Raw genomic sequence first — 14149 nt, forward strand, 5'->3', positions numbered from 1 at the left:
TGCTAATATTTATTAGTACGCGAAAGCGCCAGTGGCGGGCAAAGCTTTGTTTGCTCTCATTTTATTATCACACGATCTACCGCACACTCTCACAAAGTTCTACTGCCACAGCCGGCTGTAAATCTACAGCCGCATCTCTTCTCTCTTCTTTAACTCAGTAAACATATACTCCCTCCATAAAGTAATTTAAGAGCGTTTAGATCACTGAAATGGTGATCTAAACGTTCTTATATTTGTTTACAGAAGGAGTAATATATTAAATATAAAAGCTCTTTCTACATTAGTGTGTCAAAAATGCTCTTATATTACGAGCGGGGGTATGAGAGTGTGGAGCCTGCGTTTGCCGTTTGATGTGCACTCTCTTTTGAATACGAATTCACTGATATAATTTTTGCCCCCCGCCGCAGTCGATCTCGTTGGTTAATTTATGGTTAAAATTAAAGCACGGAAAAAAAAGAAGCACTATATTTTAAAACGGAGGAGGCAGCACGTAGCACAGCGGCCCGCGGAGACGATTCGCGTGGTGCGGTGCGATGCGATGCGGGCGGCGCTGCCACATGATCTCGCCCGGCCTAGTCAAACGCGTGACGCGAATATTATCTCTCTCTCGGGAACTCCCGTGTCTGCTCCCTGGACTTAACTGACAGATGCCGATTGTTAGTACTACTATATGAAAAAAAAAAACCATCCTGGAAGGAGTAGCTAGTTCGCGTCTCTGCTGCACACCCACTCGGTACAGGTGGCTAGATGCATCGACTTATCAAGACAAATGACATCAGATCATCAAATCAGGAGGAGGATTCTGTAGTTCTAGCATCATTATTGTATCGACCGCGCGTTATGGTCTATTTTCGGGTCAAGATGTAAGAGCATCTACAGCCGTGACCTATAAATCCGGGCCCTCATATGTCCGGGTGTGTCCGTAGTCATTGATCGGGCACTCCTTAAATTCTATTGTTCACATCTATGTATCTCATATCCGGTCTCTCATATCTATACTAACATGCAACGTAGGTAGAAACAACGTAAATCATCACACAAACATAGAATCCGACAGAAATGCACGTTCCGATCACCAAAAGATCATCAACGGATGTTCAAAAGATCACAGGTGGTAGGCCCATTCGAGGAGCCGTGCGTCCTCGTTGAGCTCCGCCTGCATCCCGCTGCGGCAGCGCGTGGACTGCTCCGCCTCCCTCTCCCTTTTCCCGTTGCCGCTCGCGGCGGGTGGCGTGTGCCTTTGATTTCGGCGTGTGCGTCCGGGCTGGCGGGGAGCGCACAAGCACCCACCACTGCCCACGTGGGGGAGCAGCGGCCGGACGGGGCAGGGGACGGTGTAGGGGAGGCGCGGTTTGCGCAGGCCGCCTGTCGGAGCTGCGCATGGGCCGGGAGGGGCCAGCGCCGGCGTCCGAGCTGCGTCTGCGGCGAGGCTGCTGATCCGGAGCTGCCCCTGGTCTCCACCTTGGACCACTCCAAGGCGATGCGGAGGACAAGGTCATAGTCCGGGTCCAGCTTGGAGTCGGACCGGCTGTCGGAGCTCGACATTGCGCCGGATTCGATCGGAATCGATGCGGGGAGAGGAGAGGACGGAGCAAGAGAGGAGAGTGTGAGTGAGTTAGGGTTTCAGAGCGATGAGCCGGATGGGTTTTTGTGGGACATCCGTGGGGTCGGTGGTGGGCCGGGCTTGTCAGGTGGACGCGTCCGGGCGTGCCCAGACCACCCCATATCCGCCCCATATTTGGGTTGGATATGAGGGGTGCCGATCAATCTGGGCGTTTGAGGCTCGTTTGAGGCGTCCGTCTAGGTCAAAAAACCATGACCGGTCAGTGACCGGGCGAACCGCGTGGGCGTTTGAGGCCGGTTTGGGGTGCCCGGCTTTAGATGCTCTAAGGGCAACTCCATCGCACAACCCCAAACAAACGTCCGTTTTGTTCGGATTTGTGGATGCACCGGCCGTGCGCCCAACACGCGGCCGCATTTCGGCTGTATCTTGTCCAGGCACATGCAATTTTTGCAAAACAACATAATGCCAGCGTCCATAGTTCACGCCAGCGGCCGAGGTTCATACAGGCCGACAACAAAGCCAGCTGCCTACATAATGATGCCGCAATTGTAACATGGAAGGACACAAGATGCATGAAACATGAAGATGGCATGCAATAAAAATAGGAGAGGTTCATACCAAGTCATCAACGCCTAGGCCACTCACGGGACGGGCTTGGACGCTCTCAAGCGCGGCACAATACTTGTTGCACTCTTGTTGAATGAACCCCATCTTTTTTGGATTGAGTTGATGCCACGGGTGCTCACTAATTGGTATGGGGCAAACTTACTTCGTTCATGAAGGGTTTTGTGAACTCTCGTCGAAAAGACGGATCCCTTTTTCTCGCCAACTTTTGTGGGATCTTGGCCTATCTACATCCAACTCTGGCAAACCAAAGTGTCCTCCTCTTGGGTGTATGATCCCGTGTGAATGCTTTGCCTCCTCTTTTGTGCCTCGGCCCTTTGGGTGAGCTCATCGATAAACACCAATGGCTCCTCCGCAATGTCGATCTCATCTTCACAATACAAGTCATCATCTTCATGCCATGAGTTGCCATGGTCGTCCATCTCATCTCATCATGGCCACCGAATAGGTCGTCACCATACTGGTTGCGGTCGTCCTGGCATTGGGTCGCGTTGGGATCGAAAGCATGGCCTTGACCGTCGACATTGAAGGTCTGGCCATGCCCTTGAAGATGACGTTCTCCATGAAAGTGGCGTAGTCAGGGTCGTCGACCGTCGGCGTCGGCAGTGGCATTTCATCAAACAGTTTGCGGGAGCCAGACAAGATTGGATGTAGGAATCTTTCGAGGCTGCTTCCTTTGCGTCCCATCTGATGGCTTGCCAGCGCCACTGTACCCCGGCGTCACGTTGAGGTTGATGACGCCCGCGGTTGGGATGGCGGGGTGGCCGGCGTGACCACGCTACCGTCCAGTGACGTGGAGAACCGGGTCTGGCCATGGCCATGCAGCGGCGGCGCACGATACCCGGGCGTCTCCGATGTGACGAACGAGCTCGGGGAACAATACTGTGGAGGATGAACGGCCGACGAGCATGTGCTAGCCGCGGCCATGGCGCATGGTAGCGACCGAGAAAATGGCCGGCGGGGGTCGGCACAACCCTAACATGAGGGCGTGCGCCTTGTCGACGTTGGACTCCTTGTCGTCGACGTCGACCTGGTGCTTGGCGGCACGCAACGCGGCCGCCTCGGCAGCGTAGCAAGCAGCGGCTTTCTTGTCTGCCACCTTTGTCCGCCGGTTCCTCCTCTTGGTCGAGCTTGCCCGAGGCTCCGGCTATAGATGTGCGTATGTGTGCGCCACGGTAACGCCGCCGAAACTTGAATTAAAGTGATGTTACACGGTGCGAAGAACTTGCCCCGGTCGATTGGTAACGACGGGCACGACCAAATCAACACCCCCGGTGCAAATGTACGCAGCCACCGATAATTGTTCGGCTCAAGCCTTCTGTTCTGAAGGGATGGGAGTAGACTGACCAGTCGTCCACGGAAAAGAACGCCATGCCATGCAGCTCACCCATCCCCACACGATAACCGGGGCTCGTTCCGTTCCGTGGGTGACCAAACCAACCCTGGCCGCGCGCTACGTGCCGCCACGGCGTCCGCGCAAGTGCGATATGCATGCGCCGCCGGATAATGCGGCCGTGTCGCCTGCTTCCCCACCACGAGGTCCGGCGCGGGCTGGGGTCAACGTGACACGTTCGTGGCTGGTTCCATTCGGCGCCGAGAAGATCGTATCTAATATCTATCTATCTGCCGGACTCTCGCGTCATGCGTGACGGGCTCAAGCATCTCTTTCAGTGTCAGCCAGAGTGGAGACTAGCGAGAGTGCTCTTCGATCGTGATGTCCTACTGACCGACAAATGCGGCCTGGCCTGGGAAGCGGTGGTCATGACATGACATGGGCGTTTACCTTTATTCAAACGAAGCAAGCGCATTCAAGTGGCCATACCGATGAGCCTGAAAGGTCGTCCAAGGCGGGCGGCGGATTTCCGGCCGGGCTCGTCGGCTCGTGCCGCGACCGAATCCACGGCGCGCGAGCTGGTAGTCAGTGTACGTGCCACCAAGGCGTCCGTCCACGGACGAGGCGCAGGCGCTATCTCGAGAGCCCGATCCACCTCGACCCCCCTCCCCGACCGAGGCTCCGGCTGCCGAGCTGAGATGGAGTACAAAATGGAGGCGCGCAGCAAGATCGATCCCGCGAAAACAGAGGGGCGTAGCCACGTAGAGACCGAAAAAAAAGCATAGCAGAGGCCGAGCTCCACAGAGCTCTTTAGTTTTTTTTCAGCGAAAATACTATTTCCACACATTGAAAAATATCTGAAAAAAGGTATATACATAGATGTTTATTTGTAGTATACACGTATAAATTTCATGAACATATATGTCAACATGTAATGTATATAAAAAAGATAAATACACAGATTAAAATGGGCTTTATCTTTGTTGTTTTTGGGCAAGATATTTATCCTTTTTGTGTAGCATGCAAATAATCAAATTACCTGATGATTTTTTTTAAATGACGAACATTCATATGTATTTGTATAAAAAAATTGATATTTTTTTGAAACTTTTAAGTATATTCTGATTTTCTTTTGGTAAAACAGGCTCCATGGAGCCCGGCCTCTGCGACGCCTCACTCAGTAGAGACTCGTTTCTTCGACTAGCTAAGAGCAACTCTATCACGCTCATCATATCGGTCTGATCGATCGATATAATAACATTTGACAACAGGCACTCTAGCATGGTTGTCATAGTTTATGAAGAACACTTCGTATCGAGTCTACGAGCCTCCATATTAGAACACTGATGGCGCTGATTTGAAGGGCGCGTCATCCATCAACCGCTCACGCGGGAAGGAAGCTTCATCTTCCTCCTTAGCCTTCTGTGTGGCCCTTCTCCTCTGCCCGCTAATGGCAGATGACTATGAAACGAGAATTAATGGCAACCATCACGTGCCAATTGTCCACGGCTACCCCACCATATTTTCCTGGCGGCTACCGTATTTTCTTGATACCCGCCGTTCGCGCCCTTACTACAAAAAGGTAGTCTTCATTGCCGAATAGCTCACTACCTTCACTTCCAACATCATTGTGTCTAGCCACTTTCTTCCTTCCTGTCGCCATGTCGCTTTCCCCGTGGCCGTACTAGACCCCACTCTTAGAGGCGGAGCGGATCTTGGGCGAGGAGGAAAAGCGTCGAAGAAAGTTCTCCTAATTGCCAAGGAACAAAAGTGGGGCATTGCCATGACACAAGTGAGGAGGCTGCAGAGCAGGATGAGTGACCAGATTGCAATACCAGAACACAAGCCATTATTTGGGATATCCATCACGGCTACGTACAGATCCCGTATGAGCAGGTGAGGACTCACCCAAGCAACTCATACCGGGGGCCACGTGCTGCCCTGTCGCCTCTTTGTTAAGGAGGAATGGGATGAGTGTTATGATGCTCACATCTCGGTTGTCTGCCCTGGCGAAATCTTCAAGCATACTGATGTCGGGAGGGCGTTGCAAGCATCTGGCTCCAGTACGAGGAGAAACATAAGGACTTGGCGGAGGAGAGGGAGCGCATCAGACGGCGCACATTCGACATGAATATGGTCACATCACCGGGACGAATCATGTCCTATTGGGCCTGCCCCCTCTTGGAAAAGGTGTCCTCGACCTCGACGACAACGGGTAGAAAATGGCACAGAGACAAGGTTACCGGACCATCATACAATCGCACGTAGAGGGCAAGTGAAATCGTTACATATGAATGTGTCATGCACAACATTACATGTCCTCGTGATGGGGAGCAACTAGTGCTTCTCCCAAGACATAAAAGGTCACCAGTTTAGTAAACAAAATGTCACCAAACGACTTTTCTACCCCTATGTAACCACTTTGTAGTCAAATTAGTGTTTACTCTCTGAAATTGAGTGTGTGGATTTATAAGTTGATGCAACAAAAAAAACAGAAAAAGAAAATGAAAAACATGGGAGGCTGCCTATGTGCCCCTGTGTTTGCGCACAACAACCGCGACCTTTATATCCCATATGACGACTTTGCTAGAGTCACTCTCTTGACATCTTCAATCGCGCGTCACCAAATTTTCATCTGCAAATGTCTGTGTACACGTACGGGCTTGTCCACGGACAACCAACCGCGTGCCGATCTTCCAACCATGATCATCCAATTTCCGCCCTCATCCTTTTATATAGTGCTAATATTGAAAATAAATAAAGATAAATATCACAGTGCAACAATAACTCAATAATTATTTCAATGCAACAATGATTTTTAGAATATATTACAATTCAAACATAAAATTACAAGGTAAAGTAAGTAAAATTTGGATTAAATTTATATTAGATCATTCTAAGGTTGTGTATGAGTTCCTTGATTGACAATTTGATGAATGGCACAAACATTTTTTTAACACATGTTGAACATTTTTCAAAAACACTCATGAACACTTTATCAAATGTGTCAATATTGTTAGAAATGACATGAACACTTTTTAAACACATGATTGATCATTTTATGAAATGCCACAAAAAAGGTTTTTTGAATGTGTAAAAATTAATCTAAATGGCATGTACATTTTTTTAGTGGTCCGAACAACTTTTAAAACCACGTTAAATATTTATTGAAACATCATGAACATTTTTGTGAAATGTGTGAACATTGTTCTAAATGGCATGAGCATTTTTTTTAAAGTTACAAGAACAATTTGAAAATTATGCGAGCTAACTATCGGGGGCCATTGTGACATTTAAAATCATGTTTATACAATGTAAAAAACCTATCCGCGTAATTTGGAAAAATGATCTGTACCACTAAAGAAATGATCGTGAAATTTAGAGAAAATGTTCACCCATTTCAAAAAATATGCCCACGATTTATTTATAAAAATGTTTATACAATGTCAAATATCTTCGTGTAATTTAAATTTATTTCATACCATTAAAAATGTTTGTGAAATTTTTAAAAAATGTGCACGTGTTTAAAAACTATGACAGCGACTTCTTAAGTATTTTTTTATTAAATGTAAATGAGTTCGGGTTATTTTAGAGAAGTATTTTGTACCATTAAAGTTTTTTAACCCATATTAGGAAATGTTCAACAAGGAAAAGAAAATGTTCAAACATGTATTTGAAAAAAAATGCCCATCATTTATTCCAAAAACCTGTATGAAAAGCAAATTTTGAGTGTATACAAAAATGTACAACATGTTTTAAATATAGTCAACATGTATTTGAACAGCAAAAGAAGGAAAAATGGTGAAAAAAAAAACCTTGATAAAAACTGAGGTGCGAGGGTATCAATGCACCTACGTGATGCTCTACGGCTGCAACTGAGAGGTTTGGATGTAATTAGCCTCACTGGCTAATCAAAAAGTTTTAGTGTGCATTGTTGTCGAAGATCTTTCTAATCACATCACTCATACTACTGGGGTTCACTTCATTCTGTTTGCTAAGTAACAACAGGTTGTCTGTTTCCCTAGTCTGTCGTTCTTATTTTTTCTATTAGATTACTTGTGCATTTTTTCCTCTCCGGTTTAATATTTGGTCTATTAGTTTCTTGTTCTTCATGTTTTTTTTTTCAGTTTTTCATGTTTGTGTTTTTAATTTTCCTATTCATTATATATTTATATTCATGAATCTTCTCTGAACATTTTTTACAAATATATAATGAATATTTGTCAGCGATCACTTTTAATATGTGATGAACATATTCAAAATATACAATGACTATTTTTCTAATAGACGATGAAAATTTTGTTTGTCCAACGAACATATTTCAAATACTCGACGAGCAGTCTTAAATAGGCGATGGGCATACTGAGCGAACATTTTTAAATACATGACAATTGTTTTTAATAAGCAGTTGACATTTTCAAATTTAATGCAGTAATTGTTTCTCTAAAATTCGTGATGAACATTGTTTTCCATTTTATGTATTTTTTATTTTCTAAGTCTAAATTACCCTTTCCTTTTTATGTGTGTGACCCGGAACACGGGCCATTACATTTAGCTCCCACGGTGGGCGTTACCTGAGATCGGCCGGCCTAAGACAGAGCGTCTTCGCCTTTGGTCGCTATCTTTTACTCCTCCTGGCAGATCCTATTTGACACACTCTTTTTTTTTTTTTTTTTTGAGAAACACCCTATAGATTTACTGCAAAATGTCAACCGGAATACAAATTATAGGGGGTGGGGAGGTGAGCCACAAGTGACGGCCACTCTCCAACGACGTGGATGCTTTAACCAAAGCATGTGCTTCCATATTGTATACACGCATTTCATGTCCAAGCTCGACTATCTGAAACTTATTTTTCTTGGCGTTGAACTCATGGATGATTGTGCTATATTTGCATGGGTTCTGCTCCCTGATGTTCCTGACAACTTGCAAGCAATCTGTAGCCACCTGGACACTTGAAATATTCAAATCAAAAGCCAAAGACAGTGCCTCGCTGCAACCTACTGCCTGAAGTGTCTCCGAATCAACCAAACCATCGACCACAACAGCAGATGCTCCCATAAATTTGCTCATGCCATCCCTACAAACAGCACTAACTGCGCCCCGCTCTCCTGATCGCGAGAGGCCCCCGTCAACATTTATTTTCACACACCCAGTGACTTGGGCCATCTCCAAATCCTGCAGAAACCTTTGAATGAAGGAGAAGGTAGAAAGTGGGCTCTGAAAATTTTGCTCATGAATGCTTCGCCAAACCTCGGCCTCCCGACGCCCTAGTTTGGGGCCGGCCCACGGTCATTTCCTGTTTTTCTGTTTCCTTTTCCTTTTTCTCTTATTGTTTATATTTCTTTTCTTTCCCGTCTTTTATGTTTTCTTTTTCTTAGTTTTCGTGTATTATACAAAGTTCATTCTGTGTTAGAAAAATGTTCATCTTATATTAAGAAAATGTTCCGGTATATTAAAAAAACTTCACCATGCATTATAAAAATGTACATCATATATTAGAAATTGTTCGACGAATAATGCAAATGGTCACTGTGTTTTTGATAAAATTTCAGTCTGTACTACACAAATGTTCAATATGTATTAAAACATTGCTCAACTTTATGAAAAATGTTCAATGCGAATTTGAAAATTGTTCCGCCTATTTATACATATTGTTTTTCAAATATGAATGCCATATACTAAAAAAACCCATCATATAATACAATAATGTACATTGTGTATTATTAAAATGTTCATCGTATATTTAGAAAATGTTCAGTGTGTATCTGGAATTGATGGTCACAGTATACATAAATTTGTTTACAGTAAAAATAGAAAAAGAGAAAAAAATAAGAAAAAATCAGGAGAAAAATCAATCCATGAAGAAATTACAGACAAAAAAGGCCGCTACAGCAAACTGAATGCTACAGCAGGGACCTCCTATATGTCGCTTACTGCAGCAAGGAGTCGCGGTTTCGCACATGAAGCAGCTCAGCTGGGCCAGCCCATTCGCTGTCCTCTGCGGCATGAAAATTCGCAAAAATAAAAGAGAGCTACCCATAGGAATCGAACCCGCCACCTGATACAGATAAGCGCAATGCGCTAGGCACTGCCACTGGCAAGCTACTGTGAAAAATTTGCAGCGCAATATTAAAAAACTACCTGCAGCGGCAAAAAATGAAACCATTTCGCCAAATTCCAGAAAAATAAATGTGGGCGAGAGATCGAACACAACTCCTCTCGCCAGTGAAGTAAGTACATAGCCACTGTAGTAACTGAGGTTTACTGTGTACTATGGCAGCCCAGTATATATGAACTATAATACACGGCAGATTAAAAATAAAAAAAATTCAAGCGTGATTTTATAAAAGTAAATACCTTTTGAAACGCAAACATTAGTTGGGAACTCTAAAAAATATGAAAACAAATAGGAACCAAAAATTGAATGCAAAAATATTTTTCGAAATTATGAACTATTTTTTGTAAACGTAAAACATTTTCTAAAAAACAATAACAAAATCGAAAAAGTTAACATTTTTCAATATTAACATATTATTTACAAAACTCAATCATTTTTTATTTTGCGGACTAATTTAAAAAATATCAACATTTTTACAACTTTTGAACAAATTTTGAGAACTATAGCATTTTTAGAATACGTGAACAAATTTGGAACATAGGAACATTTTTTGAAGTTCTCAACCATTTTTTAATTTCTGAACAAAAATTAAAGATGCGAACATTTTTTAAATTTGTGAACAAAATATTTTTTAAAGTCCCAAAGATTTTTTATTTGTGAACAAAATTGAAACATGTGAACATTTTTCGAATTTGTGGATTTTTTTAAAAAAGGCGTTTTTTACAACCAGATATTTCTTGTTTTGTGATTTTTTTTGAAAAAGGTGAACAATTTTTGAGTTTCTGAAATGAAGCGAACGTATTTTGAATTCTATCATTTGGAATTTGTGAACACAATTTGAAGACATGAACATTTCCTTTAAAAGGAGCAATTTTTTAAAATCCAAACATTTTTTGAAAAAGAAAAATAAGTTTGATAAGAAAAAATGAAAATGAAAATAAAAGACAAAAGGAAAGAAAAAAAAGAACCAAAAAGCCAAAAAACTAGAGATAATAAACAGAAAAATATAAAAAATGAGAGAATAGGAAGAAAGAAACAGGAAAAACAAAAAACAAAAGAGAAACATAACAGAAAAAATATTTGATTCAGGAACCTTCTAGAAGTTTCCCAAAACCGTAAAAAACCGACTGAAAACCTGTAGAAGGTTTCCAAAACTGGGAACGTTGAAAAGGCTTAAACGGGCCGGCTCAATCCGAACGATCGCTTGATCGCCTGTGCGAAACAACGACATTTTGACACATAATAATGCGTCAAATAGGGATTTCTGTTACAGCACACGTACATGTTGCTACAGTAGCCGTCGTCTACAGTCCAGTACAACGACATTTGTTGGGCCGGCCCAATGCGCTCGGCCCTATGCGTTGCCTCCGCGGGCGTCAAACAGAAGGTCTCATCTCTAGGTACAGTTAGCTTCAGCAAACTCCACGTCGGCTTCAGTTTGCAACTCCCGGAAAGAGCGAATCTTGTATACAGGCGAAAAGGAGGCGACTGTGACTTTCCTTTGCGTGCCGCCGGTCGCTCCGGTGGCGGGAGGTAGGGGAACCTCGGATTTGTGCATCGGGTGGGTTCTCAGTAGGGTTAGAGTTGAGGGAGACGTTGCCGAGGCCATTGCGGGTGGCATCGCGTCTGAATAAGTTTCCCCAGGCTTCGTTCTTGGTCAGGCAGGTCTCTTGCCTTCGACTCAGAGCGAGTGGGGTGGGGATCCCCGGATCTCGTCGAGGTTGCGCGCTATGATTTCTGGAGGTCGACTGACACTGGCTGGTTTGGTCCTCGGATGATTTGTGGTTGTGTGGAGATAGAGATTTTTCTTCCTCCTCGTCACTATGAATTTCTGCTGATGTTCTTCCTCTTTCTTTGTGCTGCTAATGGAGGGATATCCTGTTTTGCCCGAGCGATTGGCCCGGCCGCTGCGCTAGAACCAGATCCAATTCTCTTCCATCTGGAAGGGGCACATATAGCGGTACTCAAAGTCACAGATAATGAAGGTTGATGCGGGCGTGTTGGATGCACATGTGTGTTCTTGTCTTTTTGGCGCAAAAGCGAAGAAACGGGGAGCCATGTGGCGGTGATTATGCTGTGTTTGAAGATGTGATCTGCTTGAGTCTGGTTGCGGATTATTGTGTTGCAGGAGCCTTTTCGCAAGGTTCAAGGACGATGACACAGAGCTATGAGATTTTCATGTCTTACTGGTTATTTTAGGGTGCTCTTTGTTGGTATGGCTGTGCGTGTTAAGGTGTGCTTGTACGTGTCTAGAACTTTGTATTGTTTTATTATGATTTCAATACCCGTATACTTTCTTATAAAAAGAAATAAAAAGAAGGTCTCATCTCTCCGTCTGTCTTTTTTTTTAGAACAGTCTACCGTCTACTCGTCTGCCACGGAGTCCGAAATCGGCGCGGCGCTCTAGAATATCCGTGGCAACTGCGACACCGTCACGGTGTCAGTCATCTGCTCGCACGATTCAGACTCCGGCTGGGCCGCGGGGACCTGCACAAACTCGGCTCTCTCCCGGCTGCTGCTAAAAGGCGCCCGCAACCCCGCGAGCCAGGCCACCAAATCGTCGCGTCCCAAACTCGATCGCACCGCACCGCACCGCACGAGGGATCACGATCGAAGAAGAGGGCACGATCGCAGCGCAGCGGCGCCAGAGTTCAAAGCGCGCCCTGTTCGAGGAGCAGTAGCCATGGCGCACCACGCATCGGCGGCGACGGCGCAGAAGCGGAAGTGCCCCGACGGGGAGACGGCCGGCATGTGCGCCGGCGGCTGCGGGTTCTTCGGTGCCGCCGCCACCGGCAACATGTGCTCCAAGTGCTACAAGGACCACGTTCTCGCCGCCTCGACCGCGCCTCCGGAGAAGAAGGCCAAGATGACCGTCTCCGTCGCGTCAGCCGATGCTGCAGTCGAAATCGAACCCTGCGTGGCGTCCGCGAAGCAGCCGGCGGTGAGGGCGAGCCGGTGCGCGGCGTGCCGCAAGAAGGTGGGGCTGCTGGGCTTCCTGTGCCGCTGCGAGGGCACCTTCTGCAGCGTCCACCGCTACTCGGACAAGCACGACTGCGGATTCGACTACAAGACCGCCGGCCAGGAGCGAATCGCCAAGCACAACCCCGTCGTGGTCGCGGACAAGATGACCGGAAGGATCTGAAGCCCACAAGACCGGCAGAATCGACCAGACGACGAAACCATCGAACATGTGACGTTCGTTGTCGCCAAACCTGTAATCAGTCTTGGAAATGAACTTGTAAGATCAGTTGATTGATTGAGTTCTTGTAAATTACATAGTCTGGGAAGTGAATTTGTCCGATCCGTTGATCGGTTGAGTTCTTGTAAAGTACATTATGCATCCTTTGTAGTAATAATAATGAAATTGGTGATCACATGTTGTTGAGGTGCTCATTTGCAAGGATGATATGTAGTACTATCTTGCAGTGTGCGTTAATTTTGGAAATGCGGTAGATAATATGCATGGATTTGTTTAGCTCATGGTTGCCTACGTTTGTACTAATAAACAAAGAAACTATTAAACATTTTAGGTATTGTGGCACTATACTGAACGATTTGGAGATGTAGGAGTGAGCTTGCTTTAAAAATGAAAAAGGATTTGTAACGTCTCCAACGTATATATAATTCGCTTTGAATTGGTTGAACTCCTCATCAGTTCAGATAATTGATACGTCTCCAACATACATATAATTGTAAACTATTCATGCTATATTCACATCAATTATATATGATCTTGGCATATTTTTATATAACATTTATTGGATTAACATATTATTCTAGTGCCAATGCAAGTTTTTGTTTCCTAGTGTTTTTGCACATTCCAGAAAAGGAATTTTTGGGAGCGGAAAAAATAAAAATAAAATACGTCGGCAAGATTCACCCCTAGGAGAGCCTAGGGGTCTTGGGCCCACCCAGAGGGGAGCCAGAGGGGGCCCACACGCCTCTCTCTCATGCGCCCCTGGGCTACGAGCTGAGGTTGCGTGTCCACGTAGCAGGTCCCTTGGTAGCATCCTTTTTCCGCAGGCTTGCTTCGGAAGTTTTGCCACCGCCCTATTTTTTCTCTAGATTTTTCAGAGCTAGGAACTCCGTGGAGGAGGTAAAATGATGACAGAACTCATATTTCAACATCTAGAAAAATACCGCTCAAGGAGAGAGCCAATCTCGAAGGGGGCTCTCGCCTTCCAGGGACCATAAAACCAATGACTAGAGGAGGAACCTTCCCCCACCTAGGGGGAAGCCAAGAAAGAAGGAGGGGGGCCTCTCTCCCCCTCTCTTCCGATGGCAGCGGAGTGCGTCTGGGGAACCGTCATCACCACCGCCATCGTCTCCATCGACTCCATCAACTTCACCACCATCACCATCACCTTTTCCTCAATATATATAGTGGTACACTCTCCAACAAACCTATGTAATTCCCTACTTAAACATGGTGTTTGATTTTATAAATTATTTATTAATGATTTGTTGCATTTCTATTATGTTTGAGTATACCCTTTTTGTCCGATGG

The 14149-nt window shown here is 45.2% G+C and overlaps 1 protein-coding gene across 1 annotated transcript; it reads left to right on the top strand.

Moving 5' to 3' along the window:
- Positions 1 to 12157: 12157 nt before the first annotated feature.
- On the top strand, positions 12158 to 13494 carry LOC109752660 (zinc finger A20 and AN1 domain-containing stress-associated protein 7-like). The gene has a single exon (XM_020311560.3). The coding sequence runs from the start codon at positions 12326 to 12328 to the stop codon at positions 12782 to 12784; it is 459 nt and encodes a 152-aa protein (XP_020167149.1). The 5' UTR covers positions 12158 to 12325; the 3' UTR covers positions 12785 to 13494.
- Positions 13495 to 14149: the final 655 nt, after the last annotated feature.

The sequence above is a fragment of the Aegilops tauschii genome, chromosome 5, assembly GCF_002575655.3.
Source record: "Aegilops tauschii subsp. strangulata cultivar AL8/78 chromosome 5, Aet v6.0, whole genome shotgun sequence".
Lineage (NCBI taxonomy): Eukaryota > Viridiplantae > Streptophyta > Magnoliopsida > Poales > Poaceae > Aegilops > Aegilops tauschii.

Excerpts from the sequence above, each read along its gene's own strand:
- LOC109752660 (XM_020311560.3), top strand. The coding sequence starts at position 12,326 with ATGGCGCACCACGCATCGGCGGCGACGGCGCAGAAGCGGAAGTGCCCC.